Source organism: Pseudophryne corroboree, chromosome 12, assembly GCF_028390025.1.
Source record: "Pseudophryne corroboree isolate aPseCor3 chromosome 12, aPseCor3.hap2, whole genome shotgun sequence".
In the NCBI taxonomy this organism is placed as follows: Eukaryota; Metazoa; Chordata; class Amphibia; order Anura; family Myobatrachidae; genus Pseudophryne; species Pseudophryne corroboree.
In genome coordinates, this window is record NC_086455.1 from 13,987,378 (window position 1) to 14,000,457 (window position 13,080).

The 13,080-nt window shown below is 47.1% G+C and overlaps 1 protein-coding gene across 4 annotated transcripts in view; it reads right to left on the reverse strand.

Moving 5' to 3' along the window:
- ARNT (aryl hydrocarbon receptor nuclear translocator) overlaps positions 1-13,080 on the reverse strand; it is a 101,243-nt gene that overhangs the window by 10,063 nt on the left and 78,100 nt on the right. For all 4 annotated transcript variants that reach the window (XM_063947050.1, XM_063947051.1, XM_063947052.1 and 1 more), the window contains 8 exons: positions 11,729-11,942; positions 9,839-10,052; positions 9,650-9,752; positions 9,362-9,427; positions 9,147-9,232; positions 7,647-7,723; positions 7,325-7,459; positions 7,129-7,203 (listed from right to left, as the gene is read on the reverse strand). In XM_063947050.1, coding sequence (XP_063803120.1) covers positions 7,129-7,203; positions 7,325-7,459; positions 7,647-7,723; positions 9,147-9,232; positions 9,362-9,427; positions 9,650-9,752; positions 9,839-10,052; positions 11,729-11,942 — 970 coding nt within the window. The remainder of the gene's footprint in view (positions 1-7,128; positions 7,204-7,324; positions 7,460-7,646; positions 7,724-9,146; positions 9,233-9,361; positions 9,428-9,649; positions 9,753-9,838; positions 10,053-11,728; positions 11,943-13,080) is intronic.

A 13,080-nucleotide genomic window follows, 5' to 3' on the forward strand; every position in this document is an offset into this window, starting at 1 on the left:
TTTTTTTTAAACCAGTAATAGGCCGTCAGGTAACAAGGCAGATGTGTGTATTTTATATCATAGAGAGGTGGGAGCATCATCTTTCTGCACCAAGTAGGACAGGAGCCTCACATCAGTGCCCAGCACTGCTTTATTCCACCAGCTCTCAGTCTGTGGCTTCCTACTGCATCCATTCCCCTCCTCACATCATGTCACATGCAGCCCTGTCCTCACTGACACATCACTCATCTCCTGATATACTCTGTGCTGCTGGGGACTCTGCTCCTTCCACTATATAACTCTCAGTCTGTGGCTTCCTGCTGCCTCCATTCTCCTCCTCACATCATGTCACTGCCCCTGTCACATGCAGCCCTGTCCTCACTGACACATCACTCATCTCCTGATATACTCTGTGCTGCTGGGGACTCTGCTCCTTCCACTATATAACTCTCAGTCTGTGGCTTCCTGCTGCCTCCATTCCTCTCCTCACATCATGTCACTGCCCCTGTCACATGCAGCCTTGTCCTCATTGACACATCACTCAACTGATATACTATGTGCTACCAGGGGCCAAAAACCCATCATAGGAGGCAAGCAGCAAAACACCGCGCACCCTCCACCCCTCCCATCCGGGCAGGACAGGGGGATGCTGCAAGTCCGCAATCCCTGCAGCCCGCCTCCAGGGCAGAGAGGGTCGGAACAGAGGAGGAGGGTGCAGGGGGGATCCTCCCTTTGGCACGGACGGGCCTGCTCAGTGAGAAATTCCGCTGCCCGTGGCTCACCCTGCTGGCGTTTCTGGGAGACACCATGTCAGGTCTTTATAACCTGTTTTTAATACCGATCTTTTCAGCCCAATGTGGTCTCCAAGTTCAATCTAATCAAAAGTACTGCAACTCCAGCCTCACACCATGAAAAGTCTTCAGGGAAATAGGGCTCTCTTTCTTCTCACTACAGTTTAGGGACATTGAGGATTATGCCCAGAGGAGCTGATAGCCGTGCAGGATGGATGAGCGGCTTGTCCTGTACGATGCCCACAGGAGAGGTTGGCCAGGTGGTTGGAGCTTGGCCAGGTCAGTGTCAGGAGGATTCCTTCAGTGATTCGCCTGGCTTATACTGGGGAAAGACAGCCTGTCCCTAATAATATGAGAGAACATTCTTTGTGCCACTCCCAGAAGATTTTTCCATAGAATTGTATGCCCAGGTAATCACATGCTGCAATTGCTCCCAGCCGCATCTATCGATAGGACTCCCTTCTCTAACAGGAGTGCACAGGAGAAGCTGCCCCTATGCAGAGCACATAATAGGATTTTGGTACTTACCAGGTAAATCCTTTTCTTTGAATCCATAGGGGGCACTGGAGTACTCTTGGGATATGGACGGCTTCCGTAGGAACAAGGCACTGAATATTTAAATTTAGAACTCTCCTCCCCTCCATATCCCAGAGTACCTCAGTGTTTTTTACTGAGCCGAACAGGAGCTATAGAGAGGTTGACAATGGAGAATTACATATAACATAACGGACAACAATAAAGTTGACACATAACGTGACTGACAACTAAACAGTTGGCACTATAACCGCTAGAACTTGAAATTTTGAACCAGTCGGTGAGAATGCGTTACCATAAGATCCTCTGAACTTACTACAAACCAGGTAAAACTGCTCTGGGTGGGCGTCCAGTGCCCCCTATGGATTAAAAGAATAGGATTTACCTGGTAAGTACCAAAATCCTATTTTCTTTTTCATACACTAGGGGTCACTGGAGTACTCTTGGGACGTACCAAAGCTTCCCCCGTGGGCGGAAGAGCTGTTTGGCACCTGTAACACTAGGCGGCCAAAGCTAGATGCTGATGCCGCAAACGTATCAAACTTATAAAAGCGCACAAACGTGTGCACTGATGACCATGTAGCCGCACGGCAAAGCTGCGTCGTAGAAGCCCCACGACCAGCTGCCCACGAAGTTCCCACAGAACGTGTGGAATAAGCTGTTACTGATATTGGCGGCTGTAACCTAGCATGAAGGTAAGCCTGACGAATGGTCAGTTTAATCCATCTGGATAAAGTCTGCTTAGAAGCTGGCCAACCCTTCTTGGCAGCATCATAGAGAACAAACAACGTATCCGTCTTCCGAACTGTAGACGTTCGGGATACATAAACGCGTAATGCGCGTACCACATCCAAGGTTCCAGAATTTCCTGTCAACACAGGAACTACTATTGGTTGATTGATGTGAAATGATGACACTACCTTTGGTAAGAAAGTGGGATTCGTCCGAAGTTCCGCTCTGTCATCATGAAACACCAAATACGGTGGCTTGCATGACAAGGCACCCAAATCTGAAACACGCCTTGCCGAAGCTAAGGCTAGTAGAAAAATTGTTTTCCAAGTGAGAAACTTAATATCCACTTGTTGTAAGGGTTCAAAATATGAAGACTGTAAGAAATCTAAAACCAGATTCAAGTCCCATGGTGCTGTAGGTGGAATGAATGGAGGCTGTACTCTGAGGACACCTTGCAGAAAAGTGTGTACCGACGGCAATAGAGCCAATCGTCTTTGAAAGTAAATTGACAACGCAGATACCTGCACCTTTAGTGTAGATAACCACAGTCCTCCATCTAACCCCGTCTGTAGAAATAACAAAAGACGGGATAACTTGAAAGATAATGTCGGAAACTTCCGATCTTCACACCAAGCTATATAGACACGCCAAATTCTGTAATAATGAGCTGCCGTAACCGGCTTCCTAACTCGTAACATGGTTGGTATAACCGATTCTGGAATGCCCTTTCTTCTTAAGAGGGCGGTCTCAACAGCCACCCCGTCAAACGCAGCCGCGCTAAATCGGGGTAAAGGAACGGACCCTGTTGTAACATGTCCGTATGTAGTGGGAGCGGCCAAGGATCGTCTGCGAGTAGTCCGCGGAGATCCGAGAACCAAGCTCTCCGAGGCCAATGAGGCGCCACTAGTATTACTGTGACGGACTCTCTTTTGATCCGTTTTAGCAACAGAGGGAGCAGCGGAAACGGTGGAAACAGATACACGAGGCTGTACGGCCACGCGATGGTGAGAGCATCCACCGCCACTGCCTTTGGATCTCGCGTTCTGGACACATACTGGGGCGTTTGGTGATTGTGGCGAGATGCCATCAGGTCCGTTTGAGGTTAACCCCACCTCTGGACCAACATGTGAAACACTTCTGGATTTAATGCCCATTCTCCTGGATGAAAATCCCGATGGCTGAGATAATCCGCCTCCCAGTTGTCTACTCCCGGAATGAACACTGGCGACAATATCACTTGGTGATGCTCGGCCCAATTGAGGATTCGAGCTACTTCCCGCATTGCCATGCGGCTTCTCGTTCCTCCTTGTTTGTTGATGTATGCGACCGCCGTCGCATTGTCTGACTGCACCTGAACAGTCTGAGACTGAAGCATGTGCACTGCTTGTCGTAGCGCATTGTAAATTGCCTGGAGTTCCAGGACATTTATAGACAGCAATCTTTCGTGATCCGCCCAGAGACCCTGGAGATGACAATTTTGAACTACAGCTCCCCAACCTCTGAAACTCGCGTCCGTCGTTAGAATTATCCAATTCCAGGCGCCGAACTGTTTCCCTGCGTTTAGATTGTGTACTTTGAGCCACCAGAGTAGAGACACTCTGGCCCTTGGCGACAACCTCACACTGTGGTGAATCTGCAGATGCGAGCCCGACCACTGTGCGAGCACATCCAGTTGAAAAGGACGTGAGTGAAATCTCCCGAACTGAAGCGCTTCGAAAGCCGCCACCATTGTTCCTAAGAGACGAATGCACAAATGTACCGAGACTGTGCGTGGCTTGAGCACTAATTGTACCAGATGACGAATGACCTGTACTTTCTGTTCTGGTAGGTAAATTTTTTGATTTACCGTATCGAGAATCATACCTAGGAATTGAAGTCGTTGAGACGGAATCAGATGTGATTTCTTGAAGTTGACAATCCAACCGTGCTGAACCAGTACATTGTACGTTAGCAACGCATGTTGGAGGAGCATCTGTTGAGACGGAGCTTTGATGAGCAAATCGTCCAAGTACGGAACTATTATCACTCCCAGGGATCTGAGATGAGCTATCATCACAGACATCACCTTGGTGAATACCCGAGGCGCTGACGAGTGGCCAAACGGTAGAGCCTGAAACTGGTAATGGTTCTGCCGTATTGCAAACCGCAAGAACCCCTGATGAGGTGGCCCAATCGGAATGTGTAAGTACGCATCCTTGAGATCCAGTGCAATCATGAATTCCTGTGGCTCTAAACCTGCAATTACTGACCGCAGAGATTCCATCTTGAATCTGTAGTAAGTGACGTACTGATTGAGACCCTTTAAAGTTCAATATTGGCCTGACCGAGCCATCCGGCTTTGGTACCACAAACAGACTGGAATAATAACCCTGACCTTGTTGGTGTACAGGGAATGGAATCAAAACTGCTGCATCCAGCAGAGACTGAATGGCAATTTGCAGAACCCTCCTCTTGTCGTCCGACAGAGGCAATCCTGTCTTGAAAAACCGCAGTGGCGGGAGACAGTCGAACTCTATTTTGTAACCTTTTAACACTAAATTGCGGATCCACCCATCTGTGGACGTCTGGAGCCACGCCAACTGGAACGTCTGAAGGCGTGCTCCCACAATTGGAGATCCGAGATGGGCCGGGAGCCCGTCATGCCACTGGCTGGTCGGTGGCCTTAGCGTCCTGACAACTGGTGTTGGTTTGTTGGAAACCACGTCCTCGACCTCGTCTACCAGGCGTGGCTGTTCCTCTGCCACGCCCGCAAAAGGACTGAGGTCTAAAGGCTTTGAACGCAGGTCCAGAGTTTCTCCGTCTAGGTACTGTTGGAGGCAATGGTAAGAAAACAGACTTTCCTCCCGTGGCCTCAGAAATCCATTTGTCCAATTCAGGACCAAACAACTTCTCGCCACCGTAAGGCAACGCCTCTATACCTCTTTTGACCTCCGCCTCCGCTCGCCAAGAACGCAGCCCGAGTGCTCGTCGTGCTGTAACTAGCGACGATGAAAGGCGAGAAGTGAGCTGACAGACGTCAGTAGAAGCTGTACATAGATAATCAGCAGCTTCCCAGATTTGATCAGTGAGAAGTATAAGGTGATCGTCACGTAGGGCAGACTTGAGTTCTGTTATCCATACCATTAGCGCCTTAGTTACCCAAATGCCGACCAACCCAGATCTAAGCAACACTCCTGCTGCTATATACATGGACTTTAGCATAGCTTCTATTTTACGATCCGAAGGGTCTTTAATCTTTGTAAGTTTAGACACAGACGAATTCACCAATGGCGGATTCTCCCATGTAGCTGTCATAGACTCTGGAAACGTGTAACTAGACTTAAATCTGCAAGGTATAGAAAACCGTTTATCCGGATTCTTTCGTGTTTCTAGTAACATCTTATTAAGAGATTCCGAAACAGGAAAACACATTGGAGTTCTCTGTCGTTTAGTAAAGACGACTTCATCATTTGTCAGAGGCTCCTCAGTTTCTGTAAACCTCAGAGACTGACGCACCGCTCTGATGAGATTATCAATGCCCGGGCTGTCAAAATCGTCACTATCTGACTGCTGGTCTACTTCGCCCTCCTCACCGTCATCTTGCGCAAAGAGGTCTGGCATAGAATCGTCAGAACGCAACATAGCAGAGACTAGTAAATCATAAGACAAATGAAATTTATCCCTTCTACCCAAAGTGGACTTGGACTGTTGGTAAGGCTGAGACACCTCCGGCAGTTCTAGCGGTCTCACCCTAGACTCAGATCTTGCCGCTTCCCGCTCTTGTCGAGTGGCGGCCAATTCTGATTGCAATCCAGCCAGGACATCTGCTAGCATAGCCCATGGAGGGTCCGGGGATGAAACCGGCTTTGAAACCGGAGCCGAACTTGTATTCGTAGCTGAATCCACAAAACATACAGTACATGTGGTAGATCCATCCGGTAACACACTCTTACAGACATGGCAGTGAAACTGCTTTTTTGTTTTTGCTGGTGCCTTACTCATTATGCAGACAGACAACACAAAATACAAAGACAGACAACTTGCACGACTCAGTAAAAAAGTACTAAGGTGTCTCTCTATATATATATATATATCTGGCCAAGTGCAGTGCACGCCAGTCTATATGAAATCTGATTCCAAATTCCCACTAACACCCCTGCGCCTTACGGTGGAGTAGAGATGTACAGGACCGTTCTGGAATTACAATAGGAAGAAAACAGGAAACATGGTTAAAATGCCCCCATGCTTACAGTATAGACAAAGTGCAGATTATAGCCTTCCCAAACCGATATAACCAGCAATAATCCTGTTATCTAATAACCCATGCAGCGTTCTGCTGCCGCTATGGGCACACTTCTCCCCCTTTGTGTCTATGCTTCCCCCCCCGTTCTCCGTGTACCGCTGTCTATTACACGGAGCCGGGGCTTACATGCGGGGTTCTGAGGTAGAGGAAGCCGGGGAGCGCGCTGCACAGAGCCGTGCTATGTATGGAGAATGCGGCCGGCGCGGCTCTGTGAGCAGCGGGAGGGAGCACATAGCGGCGGTTGGCGGCGGGCGCTCACAGCGGCGGTGTCCAGGAAGCTGCGGCGGGCGGCTCGGCACACACACACAGTGTCCCCACACAGCGGCACGCTGCCGCCCCATCCCCAACATACCTGGACTCCTGTGGTGAGGGGCTATGACGGGGCTTCTTCTGTAAGCTCCGTCCAGCCTTTCCTGCAGGTTGTCTGCACGTGGTTGTGAGGGAGCTCTTTTTAGAGAGGCCCGACACGCCACAGCTGCTTGTAGCAGCTTCCACTATCCCGGACCCACGCCTATTGGAAGGGGGGATGGGATGTGGAAAATGTTGTAAAAATAAAAATTAAAATATTCAAAAAGTAGTGTGGATAAGCTCCACACAGCCTTGTTGCTACTATGAGCACAGAAAAAACACTGAGGTACTCTGGGATATGGAGGGGAGGAGAGTTCTAAATTCAACTATTCAGTGCCTTGTTCCTACGGAAGCCGTCCATATCCCAAGAGTACTCCAGTGACCCCTAGTGGATGAAAAAGAAACACTATCATATATCAGACACAATCTGTATACTTTAGAGTTTTAGTTTGTTCAGCTTACCTGCTGAAAACTGTCTCTCAGAAGCTGCTGGTCTTCTGGGTGGGCAAACTCTACAACGTCCTTTCCTAAGAGATCCTAAATAAGCAGAATGACACTTAAGCGTGGGAAAAATTCAGCAGCTGCACAACATATTGCAGAGAGCACATCATTCACATCACAGAGAGGCCCACCACAACACACGTCACCCCCGACTCACCTGTGGCTGGTAGCCAACCGTGGCTGCACATCGGTGGTCCACAAAAGTGTACATGCCATTCACATTGTGCCGAGAGATGAATTCAATTGGCTGGCAGGCGCTGTTTAGGTCGGTGCAGTTAGGGGAGCTTGTCACCTTGGAGAAAAGTAATAATGTCATATAGTATGCCAGAACTGATATCTACTCCTACATAGGATTAAGCAATATTAATTGTGCAGCTCATATCTACACATCTCCATACAGCCTACAAACCTACTCTCCAAACACACATCAGCTGAACGGTCTACGCCACAGTGGGCTTTTAAAAGCACTCGCAGCTTACCTGTAATCTACCAATGGCCACTAGACAGAACTTGCTGCTTTGTCCTGTATCCTGGTCATCTTCTGGCAACGTGACACCTGAAAGAAGAGCACTTCTCTCAATAAGATGTGACAGATTCACTACAAGAATCTGACCCTGGGCTGAATAACATTATCTGACAGGGTCCTTTGTAAGGGCGGGATATCATTCCATGTCTCATAGAGGTCACCGCTTCCTGGTATATGGATAGGCTGCCCTCCATAGGTAATTGGTATGACCTACAAAACCATGGCTGAACAGGAGACAGGTATTGGTAAGACCTACAAAACCATGGCTGCACAGGAGACGGGTATTGGTACGACCTACAAAACCATGGCTGCACAGGAGACGCGTATTGGTACGACCTACAAAACCATGGCTGCACAGGAGACGGGTATTGGTACGACCTACAAAACCATGGCTGCACAGGAGACGGGTATTGGTACGACCTACAAAACCATGGCTGCACAGGAGACGGGTATTGGTACGACCTACAAAACCATGGCTGCACAGGAGACGGGTATTGGTACGACCTACAAAACCATACCATGGCTGCACGGGAGACAGGTATTGGTACGACCTACAAAACCATGGCTGCACAGGAGACAGGTATTGGTACGACCTACAAAACCATGGCTGCACAGGAGACGGGTATTAGTACGACCTACAAAACCATGGCTGCACAGGAGACAGGTATTGGTACGACCTACAGAACCATACCATGGCTGCACAGGAGACAGGTATTGGTACGACCTACAAAACCATGGCTGCACAGGAGACGGGTATTGGTACGACCTACAAAACCATGGCTGACCATGGCTGCACAGGAGGCGGGTATTGGTACGACCTACAAAACTATACCATGGCTGCACAGGAGACAGGTATTGGTACGACCTACAAAACCATGGCTGCACAGGAGACCGGTATTTGTACGACCTACAAAACCATGGCTGCACAGGAGACAGGTACACTAAACTGAAAGTAGCGTCCTCTACTCTCTAACAAACATCCGTACAATCCTGGGGAGAGTACTCAAGCACAACTCTACTCAGCATGCATTCGTAGTTGAACAAGAAAATAATTCCCCATTTGGATGATAATCTATATGAAAGCCTGTGTATTGCCGAGATAAATAACTTCAGTCTCTACTGAGTCTGTCCCATCAGTTTGATGAAAACTTACAGATGTAATAAGGAAGAAGGTGGAGTGTTTCTAATGGAGCACAAAAGATAGAGTATAGATGAGGTGGCTCTCAGTGGCTTCATAAATGTGAGTGACTGGTTGGTGGACACCAACCACAGTTTCTATAGGATTTGGACATACAGTGTTTTACAGTGTTTTCCAAATGAGTGACCTTTTATTCACTTGTTACCAACTGTGGATTGTGGTTTCTGCCATATGTGATAAGAGGAAGACACTGTTCTCCTTTACTTCAATTGCTAAAATACAGAACGTTGGTTTGGATGGTGCTGTAAGACTTACCGGCAGGTGGCCATGCTTTGATGTACCCTGTGCAGTGGACAACCACAAACTGTGGATCTCCATCTTTGGGGTGACCCAGGCCATTCCTACAGAAACAGAATGGTAAGGCACAAAAAGCTTTAAATATCCACTGTGCCGCTGTGGCCGGGTTTAGAGCCCTAGAGGCTGAAGGTGGAATCATGACAGGGAGAGAGGCCTGACAAGTACTGCGTTACCTGCATCTGTTCCTCATGTAGCTGAGTCTGTTCACGGAAGATGGATCCACTGCCGTGTTCCCACACCTGACAAAAAAGTAACAATTTACCAAAAAAACAATTTCCAATATAGCCCAATCACATATACCTCACCATAGAGAGCACAGAGAATAAAGGACAGTGAATAGCCTCCTGTAGGGTATATCATATCATATGATGTTTAGGATAAAAATTATAGGATTCTTACCACCGTTTGCATCTACTTCCTTTAGACTTTCAGTAGTTTAACAAAGAAAAAAGTGACTTTACCTCATTCTACAGATGAACGACCTCCGAGACCCCATACACATTCTCATAGACGACTGCTGACCCTCTTTCTTCACTGTGCCCGTTTTCAAATCTAGGATACGACCTGCAGGTTGGGAGGAGATGATCTTACATAAACTCTAGGAAACAGCATATGGCAGACCAGACGAGTATGAGAAATCCACAACCCACCCGTCATGGCGTTCTCAGCGGTGGAGAGCTGCTCCCGAAGCTTGTCCACATCGTCTGGGTGAACTTGGTCGTACAAGGTGCTGCCAAACCATTGGGACTGCGGCTGGTTGAGGACAGGAGTCACTGAGTCAGATACGTACACAATCCTTCCCGTCTCGCAGGACACCACAAACAGGAAACCATCAGCTGCTTCCAAGATCAGGTGCTTCAACTCCTGTACAAAAGACAAATGTCCAGTGAGTGCGGATCCCGAGAATCCACCGCGGGCTGTGTAACCTGTAATGAAGCGCCTTCACCACAGTTAGAAGGGTCTGGAGAGTAATTCCTGGAGAAGCCGCAGTGGTCATGGATCAACAATGAGTACAGGTAGGACTAGGGAAGAGGTTCTACTTCAATAAAAATGTAAAAAGTGGTTTTAAAGACACACTCCTGTAGAGCTATAACGAGATATTACGCAGTAGATAAATACAGCTACATTTTATTAATGCCCCCAATATATATTTCTCCTTCTTATGAAATAATTGTTCTTAAACCACTGGCAATCTGGCCAATATAGGACTCTACTGGTCACCAGGTAAAATGGAAGCAGAGGTATCTCAGAATAATTTCCAAAGCATCTTCAGCAGGGCGCACATTAGGCGAAGTGCAAACAAAATCGCCGACTATATCATCAGACTGACCTGCATGAAGACGCGACGAACGACTCACAGCTTACGCACTGGATGACGTGAACGATTTGTCATTCTGATTCGTTGGAAAATGACCAGTCGTTCAAATTAATTGTCTAGTATGTACCCAGCTTAAGACACAGCCCAGAGTATCTGTATGACAATGAAGCAGATTACAGAGGTATCATGTCCTATTATGGGGGGGAGGTCATGTTGAGTAGGGAAAATCATCCCCTTGCCCTTTGTGCTCCCCCATTTCTTGCAACAGATGCAGGATGTGTACGACGGTCCCAACACTAGGGCACTTGCTGGGAACCATTATACCCATTGAATAACAAAAAACTGCAATGATCTGTCACCACTATTACTATTCCCATGGCTAAATCTGGGATCTCATGTTCGGTATTCACTCATAGAAAGCACAACGTTACACTCTTTCGTAAGAGTGCGCAGCATTACGTTATTTCCCAGGGGGGTGTAATGCCATGCCTTCTGTTGTAGGTGCACTACGTTATACTCCCAGAGATACAGAGGCAGATGTATTAACCTGGAGAAGGCATAAGGAAGTGATAAACCAGTGATATGTGCAAGGTGATAAACGCACCAGCCAGTCAGCTCCTGTTACATATTGGAGCTGATTGGCTGGTGCGTTTATCACCTAGCACTTATCACTGGTTTATCACTTCCTTATGCCTTCTCCAGGTTAATACATCTGCCCCACAGTGTCACGCTTTTTCTCTGTATAGCTTTGAAAACTGATCATTTCTGGCTCCACACTTTTGGATAAACTTCCCCAGGCGTGGCCCACCACCATGATCAAATCTTTAGGAGTAACACTGACATAAGGGAATAATGCAAATATTTTAACAATCGGCTATAAACATTCAGAAAATGTAATTTTAATTTCCCCTCAACATGTGACATTCCCATGTTAAAACATCTAAATGAGTAGTCATTATTTTATTACATTTGCGAGACTGCATAAACTTCACCCACGCTCCAAGCGAAATGCCTTCAGTAATTAATGGAACCATCCATTTAATTAGCTCACACTGGAGTGGTGTTGCTGATAACACGTGTGATTCAGACCAATAGGTTCACTCAAATATTTCAGTGTGATGTTGTAAAAAAAAAAATTGGCTGCCATTTGTTATCAGGCCCCACCAAATAATCTAGTATTCTAAGCAGTTTATTTACCGCTCCTGTAACTCCTTATACATACCTGGTCGGTCAAGAATGACGGCTTGTAGGTGCCATCTGTGGACGTGTTTCCTGTGCCCCGCAAGGACTTCATATGAGACACGGCCATGCGCAGAATGGTGAGCTTGTCCGGCTTGCGAGCCAGGGCGCTGCAGGTGGGCACCATATCTGACAGCTCCGTGATGTAAGCGGTCATTTTATTCCTCCTCCTCCTTTCAATCTCACTGTGATTCTCCCTGTGGCAGGATGCAACAAAAACAAGTGTCCCGGTAAACGCAGGAAACTTAAATAGCGCGCAGAAAAGAGGAAAACCAAAAACATTTCTGTAATAGGTTATGTGAATACGCCGAGTCAGCATGCCAGCCATGCACTATCACAGGGAGGTGGAAAACAGGACAAGGGTTAACCGCCATAACACACTATTAGTCATTAATAGCTGGCCCGGGCAAACACTTTCCAAGGGGCCACTTCTTACCCACTGAATGGGCAAAGGGCCAATAATGCAATTTATAGAAACATATAGGGGCTGCCAGCGGATGGTACTGCACTAACAGCACGTTTAATTCCAGGATGATGGCAATAAAAACAGCAGATTTACTAAGCAGAGGAGAGTGATAAAGTGGACAGAGATAAAGTACCAGTCAGTTCCTGTCATTTTCAAACACAGCCTGTAACATGACAGTCAGGAGCTGATTGGATGGTGCTTTCTCTCTCTCTCTCTCCATGGCGTAGTAGCTCTTCCCATTATTAGTGTGTTATGCAGAACACACCCAGCTCAGGCACAGGATCCACTGATAACCTGTCCTCACAGGTGGGTAACTGAGCAGGGATGACAGTGTACACAGGCCGCCAGAGGTCACCGGACAAAGAACTATCTGACCAGAAAATTATATGACTCTACCATTTTTGGCAAATCAAATAGTCCTGGTGCCACACAATGCAACTGTAATATATAGTACACACGAGTAGCCAGCAGAACCATCTTCAGAGATACAGCACTTTATATAGAGATAGAATGGAAAATATAACCTGTTACTTGTAACACAAAACACTTAAAAAAACAAAACAACACTTTTTGTTGTATTAGAAAAAGCACATACATTCTTGACGGAACCAATGTGTAATTGCATTGCTTTATTCTCAGTATATGGTCATGCAACATGAAAATCTAGGGATTTAGGGGTCTATTCAATTAGGGTCATGCCGGCAGTGTGCCAACTCAAAAGGGAACATTGCTGAATATGAAGCGATGTAGACATATGCAATGTAGAAGATCTCGTTATGTGCCATTTGCTTGTAATTAAAGGAGTCAATATAATTAGAGGCTCACGGCCACCAACTGAACTGACCCCTGTATTCTCGGCCCCCTGTACA